Below are 23910 nucleotides of genomic sequence, written 5' to 3'. Positions count from 1 at the left end.
AATTAATCTACCATTTGAATTTATCTTCTAGTCCAGCCCAAATCAACATATAGAGTTTGGGATTCGAAACCGATTATAAACCGATATCATACTGTTTATGTTAACTGGTTCTTATCGGTCCCCGGTTACTCCTTTAGAAACAAGTGTCCAAACCGAACTTGGGCCAGAACACCTAACATAATTTGTGCACAAAGGCCTGATTCAACCAAAATTATGATTTGAAATTGTTTCCTATCTGATACATTAGTTCACATGTGTAAAGTTGAAAATCTGAACGTGTTTTTACTTTACAAATTGATGCAACTTTGGAATTATGGTAGCTGAAAAGCTGCTGTCATGTGTTAATCATATAAATACTAATGTTAATCATAAATCTAATTTACTCAATTAATCAATTTTAGAGGTTACCTGTTTGCAACAAATATAGTTACGTCAACTTTAACCTGACTTGTTCATTTTCTTGATTATCTATTTGACCCGTAATGATAGTACATAACCCAAATTGACTTGTTCATAAATAAACGGGTAAAAAATGACCCATCCACATGCAGGATGTACAACCAATTAACCCAATCGACCTTTACAATTGTAATATATATAATGAACAAAATGTTGACTTTGACTATGACTTGGAATAACCCATGTACAGTGACGGACCAGGAAAAAAATTCACATGGATCGGAAAAGGGTCGTTGTCAAAATTTTACAGGGGTCGATCAGAGTTTTAACATATATAATACCTTTAAAATAAAAATTTCACATGGGTCGGCCGACACCTACACCAAAGGTGTAGGTCCGCCAATGCCCATGAATCATGTACTTCAATATTCTTGATCAACGCAATCTTTCATATTATACGTTTTTAAACAAAGTACTTTTCTTGTCGGTTTTTTTTTTCAGATTTGACTTCTGTGATCAAACACGGTTTCCATTCATATTGACTTCAATCGTCAAACATAGCGTTTCACACGATCTAGCATAGTTATGTCATCTAATGCAACAAAACAAAAACAGTGGAATGAGGATATTTAGTTAAGCAAATTGAAGGAATTTTGTTTTATGCTAAAAGCCAAAAATTTCTATGGTTTTTTTGTATGCAGAAGATAGCCTCCAGTTGGGCCCTTTCTTTGAACCGCAACACAAGTGGCATTTGCTGTTTTCTACCAAATACTCTGCTGTCTCTCTATTGTCCCATTTATCCTCTGCCTGCATCCAAAGTTTCATCAAAAGTAAGTTTCAACTTATTATCAATAGTGGTGATATTCGTGTCAGGTTGATGGGTTAGCTGGTTGAAATTGATGGACCCAAACAAGAGGACATATATTTATGATTTTATCCGTGCCAAAGACATTAACTTCAAACGTATCGTGAATGGGCTAACATGTAACATGTTGAACTTATAAAGTATATGTTTAAGTGTTTAACCTATTTAACAAATTACAAAGGCTTAATCAGTCACATAAAATGTTGGAGGGACTTAACTGGATGTTTTATGAAAGTAATGCGGGTTTCTTTACAACAAAAGGATTTTCAAATTTAGAACAAGTTTGATATAGGGCTGCAAAATGATCCAAGCGAGCCAAGTTTAAGCATGGTAATTTAATTTAGCCTTACATAAATAATAGGTTTGTTTAGACTCGCCATTTTAATCAAGCTCGATATGATGTCAAATTTAGAACTTGTTTAAGCTCGGCTTAGTTTTAACTTTTCACAAGCAACTCATAAATGACTCGGCTTGTTTACAGCTCTAATTCAATGGTAATGGTTGGTAATTAGATTGATAAGTTTGTCCTTTCTAGAGTCAAATTTGGGAAATTGGCAAGAACAATAAACAACTTACCCTAATATTGCATTAGCTAAACTTTGACGTTTTCCTACAACAAGAAGGTCAATTCCATGCGCTTTGGTTTGTGACATAATCATATAAGCTTTATCTTTTGCGTCGGTTTCGACCCTCGACACATTCACCTTCAACCGAGGGTGCACAACCTTGCACGCGCTCTTCATTTGGTCAAGAAAGTCAATATCCCCGCCAATGCAACCGCAAACACCACCATGAAAACCATGTGTCTCCGTGGTGGACGTCTTGATGGCGGTTGAAGATGAGTGTTTCTGAAACATGACATTCCATGCTTCCAAAATGTAGGATGCTCAACATGAAGAAGATACAAATATGTCATTATCATAAATTACACGCGATAAAACATAATGGAGAGCAGCTGCTGATTCACGGGTTGGTTCGGCTACAACCATAATCTTTTGCCATTGTACCGCCTTACCACCACCATTGTCAATGGATGATGACATTGTTTCGCCACACCACCGCCCCGTCCCGCTATAGATGATGGGAGGGAAGATGGTGGATGAAATGTTTGGTTTCTTTTGGCATGTCAATAAGGACAGCCACCAAACCTTAGGCCATTGTTTGTGATAAAAAACTTGCTTTGCTTCAACACATTAAATTGGAGGGGCATGAGTAGTTTTAGGGGATTTGTTTAGAAAAAAAACAATCAAAAACAATAAAAGTTCGAAGATCATTTTACACGTCACACTCTTTTTTTAGTATTTTTAAATAATGAAGATTAGTGATCCATGCTTGAGCATGGATCAATGGTATTCTTTGGAGGGGATTAATTTTCTGATGTAAATTTTTTTCTGTTTGTTCTTGTTTTCCTTAGCTGCTTGCTAAGATGCTTGTTTGTTTTGTGAGTAATTTGATGATATGGTCCCCTCTTGGCTGTTCAAAAAAAATAATGAAGATTACTTTTTATTTGAGTTTATTTGGTTAAAAAGTTATTTTTCTTGGTTTTAATTTAACTTTTATGAAAAATAACTTGCACTTGTTAGAAACTATGTAAGGGTGAAGGAAATTGATATGGAGACCCAAAAAAACTAGTTTTATACCCGTCCGTTGGATGGGCATTTATTGTTATAATGATACAATTATGATGTATGAACAAAAGTCTTTCCAATGTAACAATACAAAAAAACAAAAAAAAACTATGTTGAACACAAACAAATTTTAAACAATAATTGCATAGAAAAAAACATTACACATTTCTATGCAGTCACATTTACAGGAACTGATTTTAAACAATAAGTGAACAGAAATAACATCAGATCAGACATATTATATACAAACATGATATATAACAATCAACCCACATGTCGCAGAACGGAAGCGGCTGGGATTCAGACGCCTTCTTGTTTGCACATCATCCATGGTTCACCCTAGCTTGTTTTTACCAACCACCATTTGTACAGATCCAATTCACACATCGAGATCCATCCAGTAAAGATGCCTTCTTGCTCCTTTGATGTTTTAGCACTCATTGTCTATGTGTATCATATATCATTCAGTAAAGATGATATTTTTCAATTGTTTTCTTTTCATTAATACTTTAATTTAACTCGTTTTGAGCCTTTATATAACAAACATATTTGTAAGTAAATGGATGAATTAACATCTAGAAAATAATAAACTTACAAACCTGTGTTAGAATAATTGAGGATTCACACATCTTCTTTCTTGTCTGCTAAACAGGTTGTCTGCCTTCATCATGCCCATGAATATGTTATATGGCTGTGTAGATTTACATGTAAAGCAACCAAGCTCTATAAAACAACAATGTCATACTTTTTTCTTCTTCTTTTTTTTTTACTTTTTTTTTATATCGAAAGAACTTTTAAAATTGGGGGTTTAATGCGAGTTATTTCACATTTAATCAAATTAACTTTGAGAAATATATTGAATAGATCGAATGCTATTTTATCATTGTATAAGCTTCGTATGTGACAACGCTTTAAAATAAAAAGAGAACATTTCAGAGTCGGCATAAGCAAAACCAAAGTGGTACCTAATTGACCTCTAAATTGGTTTAATTGATATTTTTAGTGAACTTAATGAAAAAGTAAATATTTAGTCAACTGCAACAAAGACATTAAAAGTAAAATTAGTAGACTAAATTATAAAGTAATCTCAACAACAAAGAAATGACTTACAACTTATGTTACTTGATGTGTAATGTGGGTTGATCATTGATAAATGGCTACTGCATTAATCTCACTTACAAATCTATTAACCGCACCTTCATATCTGCACGTTCAAATTCAATTTATTAATTTTAAAATCATCGCCACCATAAATATAAAGGACAGAAAGGAATTTAAACAATTATTTTTCACTTGCTCAGGAGTTATATGAAGAAGATGACAAGTATCACTGAAAATCTTTATACCCATAAAGTAAATTCTATAAACATGACCTATAAAGTAAATTCTTCTAATATGTCTAATAATGTTCCCATTATAATTATGCACTTACACAACGCAAGTGAGTTGTTCATGCTCAGCATCCAAAAATTCTGCATGACATAAATAAGAAGACATATTAGAGCTCTTCTACCAACAAAGTAGCACATTATGGCTTTATTATGATGAAACTATCATGAGAAATATAGCTAGGATTGTTGTTGCTGAGTTCGCGTTGTCGCCTGAAAACTACGATTTAGCGATGCAGATTGATTGTGGAGATGGAATAACAGTTTTACGGGAGAGTAAGAAACCGTTCACCAACTGAATGATTTAAGGAGAGAGTGTGGAACTGCCCTCAACTGCTGCTTCTAGAAGAAATTTTAAGACTTTAGACGGCTGTGATTAAAACTTGAAGACTTTGAAGGGCCTTGATCTCTCTAAAAGTTGGTTACCATTAGGGGGAACAATATATTATATAATGTTACTAATATTAAAAATCATGTGTGGCAATTGGCATGACATTGCATTGCCATGATAATTTTGCATGAACCATTATTGATGTCACGAGGCTTTTTGTTTTTTCTAAACAAATTTAATCATATACGTAGCTATATACGCAACGAGAGGCGAATCGGCCATCCGAATAAGCAAATAACGCTCTCGCAGTGCAAGGTCACCTCAACATTCAACATGCAATTTGGTGTTCAAGGCTTTAAGGGTTATGTTTGGGACCAATTTGCAGGGCTGGCCCAACGATTTTGGTGGCCTAAAGCGAGTAAAAAATGGAGGCCTTTTCTAAGAAATTTAGAGTTGTACTTTTCAAAAAATTGTCATCCCGCTTCACATTCAATGAAATGAATACGTTAAAATTTAACTAAAATAGTTTAAGTTCTCTTTAAATATTCTATTTTATAATATAACCTAGTACATGATTATTTTTTTCTTTAAAAAAACTAACAATAATTTAAATTTGTTCAAACACATCATGACACAACTTAATTGTAGAATACCGAAAAACATCATGTGGACAACAACACACAAATTGGTCTTTTTCAACATTGACGTTTACAATTATGATACACATATATATCATTTTAATTTTGAGAAAAAATAAGCTTGATATAATAATGTTGAATATTAACCTTATAAACTCGAAACAAGTTTGGATCGCTAATTAGAAACTACTACATATGCTTAAATTATTATTTATTAATTTTAACAATATATATTTAGTCATTGAATTAATACATAATATTATTTAAGATTACTTAAAAAAAAGGAACAGACTAAAAGAAATAGAAAGAGGTATGTAACATACTAGAGAGATGATTTTTCATTTGAGCTTTAATTGTTCTATTTCTTGGGGCTTTAAAAACTATTAATTATGTTCAGAGGTCAAGGGGCTATAAAAAATATTAATTATGTTGAGAAGTGAGGGGCTCGAACCCTGGTGGCTGGTTATCATCACAAAACATAAAGGGTGCAAACTACCACCATGGTAGAATCGTATTTACCTTATTATGGCCAAATAAACAATTATATATGTTATATATATATAACTCTATTTAAAATGGGGCCTTTAAATTTTTGGGGGCCCAAAGCCCTAGCTTGGATTTGATATAAAGTTGGGACAGCCCTGCCAATTTGTCTTCCACGTTTTCTATGTTTGGTAATCTATCTTAAATTACTTCAATTCAAACAGTTGACTTTGATACTATTTGTCAATATATTTGTGTTTGTGAAAGCGTTTGGTAAATCATTTGTTATTTGTTGCAAATGTGTTTGTTCTTTTGGACTTATGATTTACATTGATCACTCGGGGATCAAACTTGATACATTCTATGCTATTTATTGTCCCTTTATTTGTCTTACACATCTTTCCTTGTACTGATCTCCCCTTAAGGCTGGTGTATCATATTAAATTCGACAATCAACATATTAATCTGTAATTAAGTCTCATGCCAATGTTTATAGATATTTAAAAAATGACGATGAGTTAAAACTAATGTAAACACCAAGTCTTTTATGTGGTCCCTTTGGTGCGTAGTGGCGGCGGTAATGGTACATAAACCGCACAACCTAAAATTTTCATGTGAGACCGACTTGGTTAGCTTTGTAGCCTGGTTATATTGAGGATTCCTCGTGATCAGCCTGTTGGTTTTATTTAATTAGTGTAGCCGCCAGCAGTATGCCCTCATATAGAGGTGACATATTCTATTACGTGGAATTCTCATGTATAATTTAGTCTAATAGCAAGACAAATGCTACATTTCAAGCAGCTAAAGAATCCACATGTGATGGTTAGATATGCATCACTTAAAGCCACAAACTATTTAAATTGGTTCACATATAAATTATAGGATCATACAAGTGGGACTCGTTTTAGAAGTTTTGCTTCAGGAGGCCTAAAAAATGATTTGCCAACAAAACTCACTGCACATGTGATAAGTGTTTTCGTTGTGAGACTTTTAGATTGCTTATCGGATGACTATTGACTTTTAGATTACTTATTGGATGGCTATTGGTTATTCTATCAAGTCACATGTTACAAAATATATTGACTAGTAACTTATCATGCATGCATGTTTCATGTTGTGATTTATTTTATGCAATATTCTAGATGGTAAATCCTTTTGTTTCTCTAAAATGACTGTTATATGTAACTTGGAAATATTCTTACGTTGAGTGAATTTTGATTTTGAGGCCAATAAAGTTCTTAATGCGTTCAAACAAGATTGATCTTTAGCGGTTTATGGATTTTCGATGGAAGTTTGGCATTCTGAAGCGCAGTTAAATTACCATAACCTTTTCTTCCGTTTCCCATCAAAGCACAATTTCATATTTAACATAAGGATGAGAAGCTTAGTTCGCGTTAACTGGTTGTCGGCGTGATAAACATAGGATTAAAAACGCAATGCGCCAATAGCTTCAAGAATAAAATCAATAGAGCCATAAGATCTTCATCAATAAAAACCTATAGAGAGCTAGGGTGCAGATTACATGCTGTAAACGAGAGAGAATAAATGTGAGCAAGACATTTCATTCAATATTCGACTATTAGTCTATTACATACATCACATATACATACAAGGAAAATAATATAAAACCGAAACTGAATGATATATACGTGAATGAATGATGTTACATTATGTCTGTTAATTATAATCATCTAGAACATTGTTAAATTCATATCAAATTCATATCATTTCGATATACCTAGTCATCAATATATTACATAAGTATACAATATCAAACTCCAGCGGCCGAGACATTCGGCCGCTGGAGAAGCCCATGATCACACACCTACCTGTTCACCTGAGAACCACGACATTCCGCATCATATCCTTAAACTCGGTAAAATCGACACGACCATCATGATTCCGATCAATGGACGAAATCATCATCTCCACTCTCCCAATCTCATTCCCTTCCGCAAACCCCAACTTCACCAACACGGCCTGCAACTCCTGGGCCGAAATAAACCCTTCTCCATCCTCATCAAACACCTTAAACGCCTCCGTCATATCGGCCGCCTCCTCACCGCCACCTTCATCCTCATTATCATCATCGTGATTATTATTACTTAAGTCCTCATTATCATCCAACTGGAAGAAGAGGTCGTCAATCTCCTTATGCAATGCCTGGAAGTCGTCGAACGTGAGGCCGGTGTTGCCGGGCTGGATGAAGGTTCGGATGATGGAGTCGAGCTCGCTGATGTTGGTGTCGAGGCCCAGGAGGATCAAGGCGCGGCTGAGCTCGTCGACGGTGATGAGGTCGTCATGGTTGGTGTCGAAGAGGTCGAAGATGCGGCTGAGGCGGACCGAGTTAAGGGAGGGTGAGCGGAGGCGGAAAGAGGAGGGTTTCAGCTGGTTGCCTTTCGCGGATGTAGGGGTTTCCATTATATATATATATATATATATATATATATATATATGCTCCGCGAATGGAATAAAATATGGAATTGGAATTAGAATTGGAGTATTGGGGGTGGTAATAACTAATAAGAGGATTGGATTGAATTTAATTTGGTTTGAATTTATGTGGTTTGGTTTGAAATGGAAATCAATGGTGGAAATTGTGGATCATGCATGATTTACAATAACTTCCTTCCTTTGCATGTTATAATCCTATAATTTTAGATGAAATTTTTTAAATAAAAAAATGTTAATATTAATTCTTAACAACATTCTTGATTTTTTTTTAAATAAAACCATGAACTTGTAAGATGTTTATTTAGGGTCACTTTAATCAAGTCGGTTTTTAAAAGTTTTCTGACAAACGTGAAGGGATAATGAGAAAATTACTTTGGAGTGGTTCCAACGATGTCAATAAGGTTCATTGGGTGGCGTGGGAGAGGGTGGCGTTACTCAAAGAGAGAGGGGCGTTTGGCTTGTCTGGGCCCAAGGATATTAATGATGCTCTTTTAGCGAAATGGGTTTGGAGGTTTAGAACGGAAAAGGAGGGGTTGTGCAAAAGGGTTATTGAAGTCGTTCACGTTCGAAAAAACGGCGAGGGAAAACGGTTCCGGTTAATAAAATAATTACAACATCGTGGAAGAATACAACTTAGGTGGGGTTGGGATGAAAAAATTAGAGTGGAAATGGTAAAGATATCAAGTATTGGTCGGGCCTTTGGGTTGGAGATTCTTGCTTCTAGTGTGATTTTCCTAAACTGTTTAAGTTGGAAAAAAATAAGACTTGCGTGATTAGAGATTGGGTATGGTGGCTTAATAATCAGATTGCGTGGAAATGGGAATGGTCTCGAGTTCCGGGGTGAATGTTAGAGAGAGGAATGAAAAAGTTGTTTTAAACGTATTTTGACACTGAAATTCAGTGGAAACTTTGAATCACCGTTTCGAGATTAGTTTTACGAATCGTATCCTGCTTCCAATTAATTAGATCTAAAACATTAGTTTGAAATTCAGGAAAAAACTTAACGACGTTAAATGTTTTTAACGGAGGTCCACTGAGACAAAATGTTGAAAGGTTGGACTATTAGTTATGATTTTTAAAGGTGAGATTATTATCAGACAATACACAAAATATGATATTTATTCAAATTTATCCTTTTTTTTATAATTTTGATTTCCAATTGGTTATTCTCATTTTGGGTCCACATAATCTAAGGTCAAGTTATTCTACGAAGGGTAATAAAAAATGAGAAGTGTGAGAAGTCATAAATAATTGACATGTGTCAAGTGAGGACCAAAGGAAAAAAGGTATAAATGTAATTGTACACATTTTCTCTCCTCACATGCAAGACACATGTTAATACCCCATCATTTTTAGAACGTTTATAACTTTTACGTATGATATATTTTTTTAAAAAAAAATTCATCATAATAACAAGCGTTTTTTTATATTTAATATGAGTATGATTTTTGTTATATAAAATTTAAAACAAAAATCACGTCACTGTGTCTTTTCGCACACCATTGTTTCTTTTCGCTTATAATTGTGTCTTTTTTCGTCATTGTGTCTTTTCGCACACCATTGTGTCTTTTTGCTTATCATTGTGTCTTTTTTCGTCGTTGTGTCTTTTCGCACACCATTGTGTCTTTTCACACACCATTGTGTCTTTTTTCGCCATTGTGTCTTTTTGCACTTTTCGCACACCATTGTGTCTTTTTTCGCACACCATTGTGTCTTGTCGCTTATCATTGTGTCTTTTTTCGTCATTGTGTTTTTTCGTCATTGTGTCTTTCAACTCATCATTATGTTTTTTTAAATACTAATAACACCATTGTGTAATAATAATATGTAAAAATAATGATAAAATAACAACAAATTATCTAATACATAAAACACAATGATTAATACATGTTACACAATAACTTGAAACGTAAAACACAATGGTGAATATGTATAACACAATGACCTAAAACATAAGACACAACGGTGAATACATATAACACAATGGCCTAAAACGTAAGACACAACAGTGAATATATATAACACAATGACTTGAAACGTAAGACACAATGAAAACAGCATATTACACAATGACACAATGAACAACAAAAAAACACAATTAAAAAACCCATTAATTTTTTTTTATTTTTATATAACAATATGATACTCGTATTAAAGATAAAAGACGCTTATTATTATGGTGAATTTTTTTAAAAAATAATGTCATATGAAAAAAGTTATGGACATTTTAAAAAGATTGGGGAATTGGCATGTGCCTTGTGTAACATCCTAAATATTCTAATAATAAATAAAGAAAGTTGCGTTAAATTGTCGTGCGTTTAATAATATTAACCAACGTCTAATATGGAAAAGATCATGGACTTGGATTTAATTAAGATGGGTTAAGGGTAATGGGCCTTAGGTCCATGGGCCTTGGGGAATATAAATATCCTCCTAAACCAACCTAAAACCCTAAACCCTCATTCATTTCCATCTTAATCTCTACAAACTCCAAACACACACACACCATATACGGCCGGCGGCCGAGAGGGAGAAACGAGCAAGATCCGAGAGAGAGTAAACGTTAGTTGGTATTAAATCTTTATTACACGAGATCTAGAGTTCCCAAACAAGCTAACCAAGATCGAACGAGCACAAAAGGTATGTTCTTGACCTTTAAAGTTTACGTTTTATTGAACGTTTAGCCTTGAAACTTGAAACGATAATAGATCGGATCTAAACGAAGCATAAAGTAGCGAACTTGATGCTATGACGAACCTAATAAACCCATAAACATGTACGGTTCGTTTAAGATAAACCGTAGATCTTGTATTGAACGTCCTTAAGCTTAAAGGTCCAAGCTTTATGGTATATACGGGATATATATACGAACGAAAACGGTTAGGGAACGTTAGTGGGTGATGTCGAACCATTAAAATCGCCAAAATGCTTGATAAAAACCAAACCTGTAGCTGAACTGAATAACTTCGCCTGCAAAGCATAACTTCGCCTGCAAAGCTTAACTTCGCCTGATGATAAGTTCGCTCAATGCTTAACTTCGCTTAATGTTAAGTTCGCTTAACACTAAGTTCGCTTACAGTAAGTTCGCTTAACACTAAGTTCGCCTAAAGTAAGTTCGCTTAATGTTAAGTTCGCTTATTGTTAAGTTCGCTTAATGATAAGTTCGCTGGAGTTAGCAAATTAGAAAATAAATTAAAACCTAATGAAAAAATGTGTTAAGACAGCTCGACCCCAGCCAGGGGCTCTGCCCCTTGGACCCTGCTAGGGGTTGCCGCCCCTAGACCCCGCTGCTAGGGGCGCTGCCCCCGGACCCCCGTTCGTTGTGGGTAGTAGTTAAGACTAGAAAGATGATATGAGTAGTAGTAGTTAATTGATACATGTAAATATTATACAGTTAGCCGTGCACAGCTCAAGAAGGGAATAACGATTAACGGAGAGCGTAACAGGATTCAAGTGAGTTTCTAGCCCCATCTATGTGTTATGTTTTCGGGGCTGTGTGCATACTCAATATGTTTGTTAATACACTTATCCTAAGAGATAAGTGTATGCCTTATGTGAATAATGTGAAATGTATGAATGATTGCTTGATGGTACGTGAACGATCTTCGGATATTGCACGTACTGTCAGGTTGTAACGCTATGTATAAGGTAAGTATGATATGTATGCTTATGTGTACGAACGTGATAAAGTTAATAAAAGAAGGAAATGATGGTTGTATGGTTGTATGGTTACGAAAAGGGTACCGAGCCCTAATAATACTCGAGGTATGATGTATGGTTGTATGGTAACGAAGAGGGAATCGAACCCTACTAATATTCGAGAACTAGGGAACCGAACCCTACTAATATTCGAGGAAAGAGGGTACCGAGCCCTAATAATACTCGAGGAATGTAGGGCGTAATGCTCTTTATAACGTAAGATATGAAAGTAAGTTAATACAAAAGAAAGTATGAAAGTATGAAAGTATGAATGAAAGAATATAAGTTTATGTGTATTGTATAGTGTATGATTAACTAGAACTCACTCAGCGTAGCTGACTTTTAGTATGCACGCAGGTGAGTAGGATGAGGCAGCTCGCTTGAGAAGACACGTGGCACTGAATAAGAGGCTGGCATCGGAAGACTCAAGACGTTTAAGTGTAATGTTTCGTTTACTTTGAAAGACAAAATGATGTTTTAAGACAAGACGTGTTTTGTTATGAAATGTTTTATGAAAGCTTTTATATTCCGCGAATGTTTTAATTAACTATGAAATTTAGAACTGCGTTTATGAGTAAATCCAACACAAAAGTAGGGCTACCGGTAACGGGGCCTTACACCTTGCATGTGGAGAGAGGAAGTCAACAAATGTGGGTTATTACCTTCATGCAATTTCCATCAATTTTTATTTATTAAATTAATCTCAGTTATTCAAATATAAGATCAATGGACTTGATTCCTTCTCACACTTCTCATTTTTGTTATCCTTTGTATTTTAACTTTACACCATAATATAACTACAAAACCCATAATATGTACTATAAAAAATGCATTTTTCAAACATAAATGATTTTCATTACACGTTTTTATTTTCAAATGCATTATTAAAATGTTATAGGATAATTTCATACATACCCTTACAAACAATACAAATATAGTATATATTCAAGCAAAAATTTAAAATATCATATATATTCTTACAAAATAACTAAAATATCATATGGTCTTACCAAATAGTTAAAGTAATATATATGCCCATATTCATTAATAACAAATTAAAATTAACCATTTTTACGTTATTTTTTAAAAAAATCAACTTTATTATATGCCCATTTAAAGTCACATCCTTGGTGAATCTTTTTCTTTGTCTTGCTACAAAGCTTGTTTTTTCAGCGGTTGAGTAGTTGTGGTAACCTTCTTCCTTATTCTTTTATGAGTCTTTCTTTATGTGAACAGACTCGCTTCGACCACGACTGAGTCTCTTTGTGGCTTGTGGGGAGCTTCTTTGACTTGGGCTATTTTGTAATACATCAATGATCGGGGAGACGGCTTCTTTTAATAAGATCACAGATTCCACTAATGTATTGCTTTTAATATTTTCTTCGGTAGTGCTCACATTGTTATTTGTTTTGATCGAGGGATTGCTGTTTGCTTAGTTTTCTCTAGACATACTAGAATAAAGTAAAACAAAGTTTTAAAGCAAAGAAAGCACTCTTTCTTTATTTTATATTACATTATATATAATACATCTGAAAGAAAACATGACAACAATCAAAACAACCTATAAACAACTATTGTGTCTAATCCTTGATCCATTTCATGACAAGATTTTTCATCTTGTCGCACTTGTTGATAATCTTCCATACCCACCTTTTAAGGTTTCGGGACCAGTATAGCAAAAGTACTTATATTTTACCATTGAGCATTTTCTGTACCGGTACCAGTTTGCATTTTTGGTGGTTTTCGATATCGGTAATTTCAGCACCGGTACCAGTACCAAACTCACCTATGTTGTTTACTATAGCAAACAACGATATCATAACAAACCGAATCAATACCAACCTAGTTCCGTTCACAAAATACCCCTTTAAAGCAACTAATGATATCATCATAGAAATTAGAAAGTATAAATAAAGGTAAAAACATATGGGTTGGATAAAATACAAATGAAAGTAACGCGCTAAACAACTCTGCTTGATTCTCACGTTTAGCACGTTAATTTCATTTATTCGTTAACTTTTTCGAAAACTAGGGGTGTACACGGACCAAACGAGAGCATTTCCGTGTCCGTTCATTAAGCTTTTGACGGACAAACGAACGGTTCACGAACATTCTACCGAACGAAAATTCATGTCAGTGTCCGTCCATGTCCGTTCGTTAATATTGTAAACAGACGTTAACGAACAATAATGAACAAGCGGACACTACAAATGTACACGTTTACATATTAATACCAAACATAAATCTAAACCAATTCACCTACAAATTTGGAATTACACAATACAACATCCAAATATACTTAACACTCTATATATTAATATAAAGTAGATCGCTATAATATAAGAGACATCAGCCATGTGATTAATAACACTAGAAATTCTACAATTAAATTACAATACTGGATAGATCTAAACACTAACGATTCCGGACAGACATTAGTGGGCGTAATCGGACGAACGTTAGCGGACATTCACGAACGGACTTGGCCCTTGTCCGTATTCATCCGTTAAGCTTACCAAACAAATTTTTTTTGTCCATGTCCGGTTCTTTTATTAAACGGGCGAGCATAAACGAACTTCGTGTCGAACACGGACGTCGGGTTCGCTTACCGAAAATATATAGTTTATAGTTTGTAGTCAGTCACGAGTATCTGTTTATGTTTATGATGTGGTGAGTATACGCGTAACGCATTCCTCAATTATTCACTCTTTCTATCTTTCGATTCAAATCAAATCAAAACCCTTATTACTCACTCCGATTCAAATCCTCACTCAAATTCAATCATTCATAATATAATCAATTGCCACTTGCCGGAACCCTACTGAATGTCCGGCAATGGACGGCTCTACTAGCAGCAGAGTTACGATGGCGAGCAGCAGCAGCAGCGTTACCCGCCGGAGGAGAGTGGTTGCCAACAAGAAGCAGCAGCGTCACTCTGCCCACTGCCTGTCGGTCAACAACAGCGTCAAAAAAATACACAGGCGTGAGATTTCCTCCAAACCACACCGTTCTGTTTCCTTCACTAATTCTGCTCACCGCTTTCGCAACATCCGTTTGACCGTAATTTACTCCCAATTCACTACTGCTGTACATGTTAGGGTTACTTTCATTGGTATAGTTTTAGGTTTTGTTGTTAGTTGTAAATTGGAGGTAATTATATTGCTAATGTAGAATTAGTTAATTATGCTGCGTAATTATCAATACGATATCGAATTATAGTAAATTTTGAACGCTATATGAATTAATATATATCTGCAAGTTCTGTTCTATAGTATAATCTATACTTTTGAAAAAGCCCTAATTCTCTGCTCTTATAGCATTCCTTGTTAGGAGAATCCTTTTAACGAAATATTAACCGAGAATTTAACTAGCATTGATTCTTTTAAGATTAGTAATCTGTTAGGAATAATTTATGTTACTGATTTCTATAAATTAGTAACAACATGCAATTTCAATATATTAAATGTTTAAATTTAAATTGGAGGAACAATTTGTGTTACTGATTTGTTTTGCATGATCAGAATCCATATGTTTTTTTATTTTATTTTGCTACTTACAAATTAGAAATAAGATGTCCATGTTTTTCTGAATAACTGTACTCTGAATTCAAACAGGAGCAATATGATACTCATGATCCCAAAGGACAATCATCATTTGTATTGCCATTCTTGACTAAAAGGGCAAAAGTCATTGAAATAGTGGCAGCACATGGTATAGTATTTGCTCTTGCAAGTTCTGGTGTTTGTGCAGCTTTTAGTAGAGGTAATGACGCTAACATATTATTATCTGCAATTTTTTATTATCATGTAAAAATCTCCATACATGTCCTAAAAGTTCAAAATTTCATATACATATACACACATGTGAATCCTTCTAAATATCATAGTATCATATTTTTATCTCTTCAAAATGCTAAAAATATCACATTTATGTTCATCATGTTTGCTCGTTTACACGCGTTTGAGTTCGTCATTGTATATATTCATTTAAATCTTTTAAGCCCATTACTATTTGTCTAATTTTATGATAATATATTATCACTCATTACAATTTAGTCGTGTTTTATTATTTATTTTGGCTCAACAAATTAGCATTTTATTTTACTGTGATTATTGTTCGCTCAATTATGTCGTTTATATTCGTTCATCTATGTTCAGTTATGTCTGTTCGTTTACGTTGATGAACCTTTTGTTTATAATGTTAGAAAACACACATAAGCTAACACGAACATGTTCATTTTCTTAATGAACACAAACAAGAAGGTTACGTTCATTAGTTGTTCGTGCTCGATCGTTTGTTGGGTTAAAGTTAAACGAATGAGCATGCCCCGTTCGTGTTTGTTTGGTTTGTTTAGAGGCCTAGTCAGTTGCTGTATATGTGCCACCCAGTAAACAAAGAGAACATTATGAGGTGAGATGGTTAAAAGTGATACTGCTGTATTTCTTTTCATTTGTTCAGTGAAATAGATTGTTAATTTGTTACAAGTAACTGATATTAGTTAGCTTACTATGGAATGATAAAACATTATGGTATGTTTTATGAAAAGTTGAATATGATATTATGAAGTTTAGATGGATATACTTGAAATTTTAAACTATTTGAAGGATGTACTAGGTGTTATTCTTTCGCTATATTTAAAGCCAGAACAGTCTTATATAAAGGTTTCTTTTGGCTGGCACTCTTAATGCAGATACAAACAAAAGGATATGTATGTTGAATATATTTCCAGATGAAGTCATCCGTAGCTTGTTTTACAATAAAAATAACGACTCGTTAATTACAGTTTCTGTATATGCTTCAGACAATTTCAGTTCACTCAAATGCAGATCAGCTAGAATAGAGTGAGTCTATCTATTATTTGCTTTTATATATTCTGCATCCGTAGTTTACAAGTGACAATTTTGACCTATTTACTTCAATTGGGTTAAAATATTCACTAAAAGGGAAACGACCCAAAGGGTCAAAAGTTGACCAAACGCTACTTTATCTAAAGATTAAGGCAACTACCATGATAATATTTTTTTTAATAATAATTAACACATTAAATTTTTAATATGTTTTAAGAGATGGGTATATAGTGTTGGCAATTTTTACTCTTTTACTTTTGTGAATGGGTCGATTTTGGTTTTGTTTTATCTCAAACCTGTTAAATAAGAAAATAACTAAATCTTTAATGTATACGACCTTCTAAATCATTTTGTTCAAAGATTTAGATCATTGTTGAGATGATATTGCTTTTTGTAATCATAATTAGGGCATTAAGTAATTTTATAAATAGTTATAAGAAACGGGAAAAAACTATTGACCATTTTGACCCATTTACTTGGTTGGGTTGATTTGGGATATGTTTTGTGTCGTCTCAAACGGGCCAAATAAATAAATTAGCTAGTTGAAGCTTGAAAGTCGCCTAAGAGTTAATTACACAGATAGTCCATGGGGTTTGTCAAAACTAAAGTAACGTAACAAATTTGGGTACTAAAGGTTATTACACAGATAGTCCATGCGTGTTCGTCTCCATTCGGTTCGTTTCCAAAATACTTGTAATTTTGTATTGATATTTACTTTCTTTTGTAATATTAGATACATACAAAGAGGTCAACCAGATGCTGGTTTTCCTCTATTTGAATCAGAGTCTTTAAAGTGGCCCGGTTTTGTGGAGTTCGATGATGTTAATGGGAAGGTGCTTACATACTCCGCACAAGACAGGTATTTTCATTTTTTTATAATATTATTATTTCATTGACCGAATAACGATTTTTGTTGACTTTTTGTTTGTTTGACTAAAGCATACAAGGTCTTTGACTTGAAGAATTATACATTGTTATACTCTATAACAGACAAAGATGTAGATGAAATCAAGATCAGGTAATTTGTTATATACTTTTACGTTCTGTTTTATAATCTTTCATCCTTGATGCATTCTTGTTTGACTTTCTGGAGGTCAACATATTGAAGGGTATTGTGGTAAAATTAGCTCTCGCTGTGAGGTGTAGCTCTCAGAGACTCAGACCTATGGAAAGTTTTTAGGCTGTAAACGAGAATGAACATGAATGGTGGATGTTCACGTTACTTAACTTTAATGGAATAAAATATTGATCACAAATGATTAACCGACGTGTTATTTGTTAAGAAAATGAATGTGTTCGTTAATGTTCGTTCTTTAACAGTATAATTGAATGGGTCACGGACATAAATGACGTATTTGAGCGATTACCATTAAAAGCAAACATGAACATCAATTTGTTAAGCCTGTGATTAATAAAACTAGACAAAATTGTAAATAGTGATAATTTAGTTTCATAAAACTAGACTAAGATGTAATGGACATAAATCAATTTAATGAATATATAAACGAAAGAACATAAGTGAACTAACATTAGCGAACAAACATAAGTGAACGGATATTAACAAACATAAATGAACATTAACGAACAAACATATGCGATCTTAAATAAACTGTTCATGTCTGTTTGTTTACTGAATAAACTCACGTAAACGAAAGTTCACAAACATACATGAACCAACGAGACATGTGTTCATGTTCGTTTGTTTAACTAAATGTTGATCGTGTTCGTTTGTTTATTAAATAAACAAAAATAAACAAACTTTACACCAAACAGTTCACTAAAACGCTTGGTTCATTTACAGGCCCAAAAGTGTTTTGTGAAAATTTGTTGTAGCTGAAAGGTGTAAAATGAAAAAAAAAAGACGTACATGCCAAATGACAAACAGAATTAACTTGGGTAAAATGGTAAAAAAATTTTTACTAAAGTCTTATTAACAACTAACAAGTAGTTTACAGTTATAGATTAACAAAAGGTGGTTGAACAATGACTTTAAATTGAAGGAGAAACGTATATTTTTTATTTGTTATTGCAGAATCATATCCTGATTTCATCTAATTTTGTTCCATCGAATTGTCTTATGATTTTTAATATATTATCTTATCGCTAATGTTTTTTTTCCTTTTGTAACAGTCCCGGGATCATGTTATTGATTTTCTCTAGGGCTTTGAGCCATGTTCCTTTAAAAATATTATCAATAGAAGATGGCACAGTTTTAAAGGATTTTAGTCATTTGCTTCATCGCAATAAGAAGGTGGATTTTATAGAGCAATTCAATGAAAAGCTTCTTGTGAAACAAGAAAACGAGAACCTTCAGATACTTGATGTATGTTCCATATTTCATTTCTTTACTATTATAATTCGTTTTAGAGCTTTAACTAGAGGTGGCAATTTTTACCCGTTTAGTTATGAACGGGTTGGTTGATTTTTTTTAATCTCAAATGGGTCAATGGGTTGACTGGATAGAACATCCTTAATTGTATATATTTGAGGATTTAGATGTTTATGTGATACTTCTGTAATTATGTTAACGCTTTAAAGAACATAAAATTGTTTGCAGGTCAACCCCACGTACCTTATTTTAACCAGTATTTCAAGTCGAATGTGTTTTAGCCCGTTATTCAACCCGCTCATGTTGCCACCTTTAGAGCTTTTTATATATATAATTAATTTCATATATAGTTATAATGCTGTATACCCTTTTACAAGCTTAGAAGTTCACACATCTTTGTATTTTTCATCATATCGTATTTACTCTTCCCAAGCACTAAAGAGTATCATGTTTACACATTTCATGGTAAATAAACTAAAAGTATTTTCTTATATCAATTCGTTTATTCAGTGAAACATGCTGTTATATATAACTGATTTTGTTTTAGACGAGTATGATATTTTTGGTGTTTTGAAAAAGATAAACATGATGTAATGGAGCTTGGAAAACTATATATATGATATTTTAACCTTTAGAAGAATATAGACGGAATTCCGCTCATGTGCGCTACTCGATATTGGTTCGCCAGAAGCTCAAATCAAGCCGAGCTTAAATGAGGTTGAGCCTAAAAGTAAGCTGAGCCCAAGCTTCACTTATTAAGTTCAAGCTAGTTCGCGAGCCTGTTATTTATATACTTTTAATTTAATATATTTTATTCAATAATATTAATTACGTATAAAAACAATACTTGATTCTGCCTGATTCTCTAAGTGTATGTAAATACTCCATTAACTACTTTCTCTGCTGTAGGTACGAAATGCTGAGGTGAAAGAAGTCAGTAAAACCGAGTTCATGACTCCATCTGCGTTTATTTTTCTATACGAAAATCAGTTATTTCTAACTTTCAGAAACCAAACTGTTTCTGTTTGGAATTTTCGAGGAGAGCTTGTGACATCATTTGAGGATCATGAGTTATGGCATTCCGACTGTAATACAAATAATATCTATATCACAAGTGATCAAGGACTTATAATTTCTTTCTGCAAAAGTGATTCAAATGATCAACGAACTAGTGGCAAAGGTATGTTTTTATGCACTACTGTAATAATATTTGCTTTTAGGGATAATGTAGGTGAAGCCCACCCATAGATTGAAAACTACTTTACATGCCACCCAAGTATGTATTCGTACTTTACTGGTTTTATGGGTCTTACCATTAAGCTTAAAATTTTTGGTCAAAAAAAATTGGTTCAAAATAATAATTAATTGATCAGTTTACACTTGAGCTAGAATATTTGTGCTACATTTTTTTATTAAATTCTTAGATATTATTTCACACTCAAAAGTAAAAAATTAGACGTGAAACTCCATAAATTTGCAACGGTTTGGTTTTTTCGGTTTTAGATATGTGCAAAACCAAAACCGAACCGAAAATTTGTTTTTTTTGTTTGGGTTCGGTTATTTCAGTTAAGGCTCGTTTTTTTTTTCTGTTTCATGCACACCCCTATATGACCCATTAGAGGCATATCATAATCAAAGTAAACTCTTTGATCAATAAACGAGTCAAAATTGGCACCTTTTAGACTTCTTACACATATTGTTTGTGGTTGCAGCTGGTTCTATTAATATTAGCAACATATGGACAGGAAAATGTGTGGCTAAAATAAACACTGCCAATGTGGTTCTCAGTGATGATAGTAAAAGGCAAGGAGCTAATAAGAACCAAATGGTTGCAGACGCGCTTGAAGAGATAACCGCACTTTACTTTGATGAAGAACGTAACGAGATTTATACGGGTAATAGTTGCGGTTTGGTTCATGTTTGGTCTAACTGAAGATTGCAAGAGATTAATTTAACTGCTCTAATTAAATAGCTTCTCAAGTGTGTGTATTGTGTGCGGTACTAAGTATGAATATAAGATTGGTTTTAGGTTGTGGAGTGCAGATTTCATGATATTTTTCTGGTTTTTTGTTTGATTTTAATGTGCATTAAATATGAATAGTTTGGTTAAGTTTCGGAACATATGTTTCAATCCTACTTTTACTCTGTTGGTAGGGGTGTACGGGCCAGGATGGTTTGGAATTTGGATATTGTTCCAAAAAACCAAACCCAAAAATTGGCTGGGATGTTGAAAATTGAAACTATTTGGCCTTTAAATAGTTCGGTTATGATTTTATATGGTTAAAAGTTATTGGTTATAGTATGATTAATTTTTTCTCACAGAATTACTGGGCTGTATGGGAAAAAGAAAGAATGAATAAATTTAAGAATAAAACGTTGGGTGTAGTGAACTGATGATGTTAGACATTAAAAAAAAGCTGTTTTGTTCAGTTTTCTTTGTGGTTTCGGGATGGGGTGGTTCGGGATCAGTTGTGGTACTGTGAGGCATGGAGTGTTGCTTTGGGTTGGTACTGATGGTTAAAAAGCCTGTATGCCAGTTTAGTCCCAATTTCTTCTATTATTTTCTCAAACATTTTAGGGTGTCGGGTTTGCTGTGCCGCTCGGGGTGAAATTTCTTTGGCAACCCGAGGTGGTAATGATCAATTGTATTCCTTGTTTATCCAATTTCTCATCCATTTCATTCCCCATATATTCTTAAAGGAATGCTTGGGATTGCTTTTAAAAAGTGTTTATTGGTTTTTCAAAAGACAAATAAACCCAATAAGTCATTTAGGTTAGAGAAGTGCTTTGCATTTTTGCTTTTTGGTACGAGTTAAAAAGCTGTTTTTGAGTCTGACTTTTTGCTTTGCTTTGGCTTTTAGAATACCAAGTTACAAATACTTCCAACCTTCCGTCTACATTCATTGCTAATCAACCTGGTTTTTGTCCTTTTTGGTCTTTCAACATGAATAACCTAAGCCAACACACTTTTTAAAAAACTTCTTATTGACTTTTCCCACCACAAAAGTTAACCCAAAGACCTTTTTAAAACTCCTTTTGAAAGCCACAAGTCAATTTGACCGAGCGTAGTGGGGTTTTGTAGGTGGCGTTTTTGGGCACCCCCCCCCCCCTCTCGCGTGGCCGTTTTTGGGCAAATTTTGGGGATGAGTTTTGTGGATACAACGTGGTTGGAGACACCATTTAGGTTAAACTAGCCGTTTACCAATGACTTTTAGAATAAGAAAAATCCATTTTTTTTTCCTATATAATTCATCCACTCTCCAATCAAAACCCACAATTCTGTAAAATTGTCTTCTCAAACTCTATTACAACCAATTTTCTACAAAACCAAACCTACGAATTCTCCCACTTCTATATACAACCTTTTTTGGGGAATCGACTAACATGCCGATAACGACGCGGAGAAAGAGGCGATTACGAGTGTGGTTATGCTCGCGACAAATTATATGAATTCTCTTCGTTCTCCATCCCCCGGTTTTGAAAAGAGCATATATTAAACGAGACCGTTTGGGCGCGAACGCTCGTTTGATGGTAGATCACGTCAATGAGTCGTCGATATACAAGAACCCGAAGATTATAACACTTGTTTTTCTTTAAATTGATTTTAATTAATTGTTTTATATATGAATAATAAAGCTATAAGGCCACATAATCTAAGAACGGCCATTTGGAACCATGCACCACGAATTTACAAGACGCATGCAAGGGTTCATTGTTTACCCGACATGAGATTGTATGCATTTGTATTGGGTTACTTGTCATACGCATGACGAGGTCAATACACACGACGTGACCAAAAAAGACCAACGTTCAGTCTTCAAGCGATTGCTTCATACGACCTTTGGATTTGGTCGGCGTTCTTTGGTGTCCCTGGTTCCAACAATGACACAAACGTCTTAGAACAGTCGCATGTGATGGAGGGTTACATCTCCGACGCCATACCAGCCGCTTCGTTTTGGACAAACGATAATTACTACCCACACGGTTTCTATTTGGGGGATGGGATATATTTAGAGTATTCGATTATCGTGAAAACGTTTGTAAGGCCCCGTTACCGGTAACCCTACTTTCGTGTTGGATTTACTCATAAACACAGTTCTAAATATCAGAGTTAATTAAAAACTTTACGCGGAATATAAAACTTTCATAAAACATTACATATCAATTCATAATCATGTCTTTAAACATTCCTCTTGTCTTTCAAAATCAAAACGTAACTTATAAAACATATCGGATCTTCAGATGCCAGGCTTTAGTCTTCTGCCATGTGTCCTCCACTCAAGCCAGCTGTCTCATCCTACTCACCTGCGTGCATACTAAAAGTCAGCTACGCTGAGTGAGTTCTAGTTAATCATACACTACCATACAATACCTTGTTACATACATACGTACTTAACCTCATAACTTTCTTTCATACACACATAAGTACTCATACCTTCATTCTTACTTACATACTTTCTTTCTTACTTACATACTTTCTTTCTTACTTACATACTTTCTTTACATTCATAATCATACGTTTTAAAGAGCCTTTCGCCCTATAACCTCACAGATATTATAAGGGTCTGGTCCCTAACATCACAGATATTATAAGGGTCTGGTCCCTAACATCACAGATATTATAAGGGTCTGGTCCCTATCATCACAGATATTATGAGGGTCTGGTCCCTAACATCACAGATATTATTAGGGTCTGGTCCCTAACATCACAGATATTATTAGGGTCTGGTCCCATGTTTTCGAATATTAGTAGGGTTCGATTCCCTCTCCGTTACCATACAACCATACATCATACCTCGAGTATTATTAGGGCTCGGTACCCCTTTCGTAACCATACAACCGTCATTTC

General features: G+C 34.1%; 3 protein-coding genes across 3 annotated transcripts; 1 reads left to right on the top strand and 2 right to left on the bottom strand.

Annotated features, from left to right (window-relative positions):
- Nucleotides 1-1836: 1836 nt before the first annotated feature.
- On the bottom strand, nucleotides 1837-2307 carry LOC143560861 (uncharacterized). Its single transcript, XM_077049060.1, has 2 exons — nucleotides 2194-2307; nucleotides 1837-2112 (listed from the first exon to the last, which is right to left on the bottom strand). Exons 1-2 carry the CDS (start codon nucleotides 2305-2307, stop codon nucleotides 1837-1839), a joined length of 390 nt encoding a protein of 129 aa, XP_076905175.1.
- A 5228-nt stretch (nucleotides 2308-7535) lies between these two features.
- On the bottom strand, nucleotides 7536-8153 carry LOC143560859 (calcium-binding protein CML42-like). The gene has a single exon (XM_077049058.1). The coding sequence runs from the start codon at nucleotides 8151-8153 to the stop codon at nucleotides 7566-7568; it is 588 nt and encodes a 195-aa protein (XP_076905173.1). The 3' UTR covers nucleotides 7536-7565.
- Nucleotides 8154-14516: 6363 nt separating this feature from the next.
- LOC143560860 (uncharacterized) lies at nucleotides 14517-21169 on the top strand. The gene is made up of 8 exons (XM_077049059.1): nucleotides 14517-14945; nucleotides 15500-15647; nucleotides 16576-16726; nucleotides 17466-17588; nucleotides 17667-17750; nucleotides 18863-19055; nucleotides 19971-20241; nucleotides 20774-21169. The coding sequence occupies exons 1-8, from the start codon at nucleotides 14721-14723 to the stop codon at nucleotides 20992-20994; spliced, it is 1416 nt and encodes a 471-aa protein (XP_076905174.1). The 5' UTR covers nucleotides 14517-14720; the 3' UTR covers nucleotides 20995-21169.
- The last annotated feature ends 2741 nt before the right edge of the window (nucleotides 21170-23910 follow it).

The sequence above is a fragment of the Bidens hawaiensis genome, unplaced genomic scaffold (assembly GCF_021521415.1).
Source record: "Bidens hawaiensis isolate Kalapana, Puna unplaced genomic scaffold, B.hawaiensis_p1.1 tig00020457_1, whole genome shotgun sequence".
Classification (NCBI taxonomy): domain Eukaryota; kingdom Viridiplantae; phylum Streptophyta; class Magnoliopsida; order Asterales; family Asteraceae; genus Bidens; species Bidens hawaiensis.
This window is presented reverse-complemented; position numbering and strand designations above follow the sequence as displayed.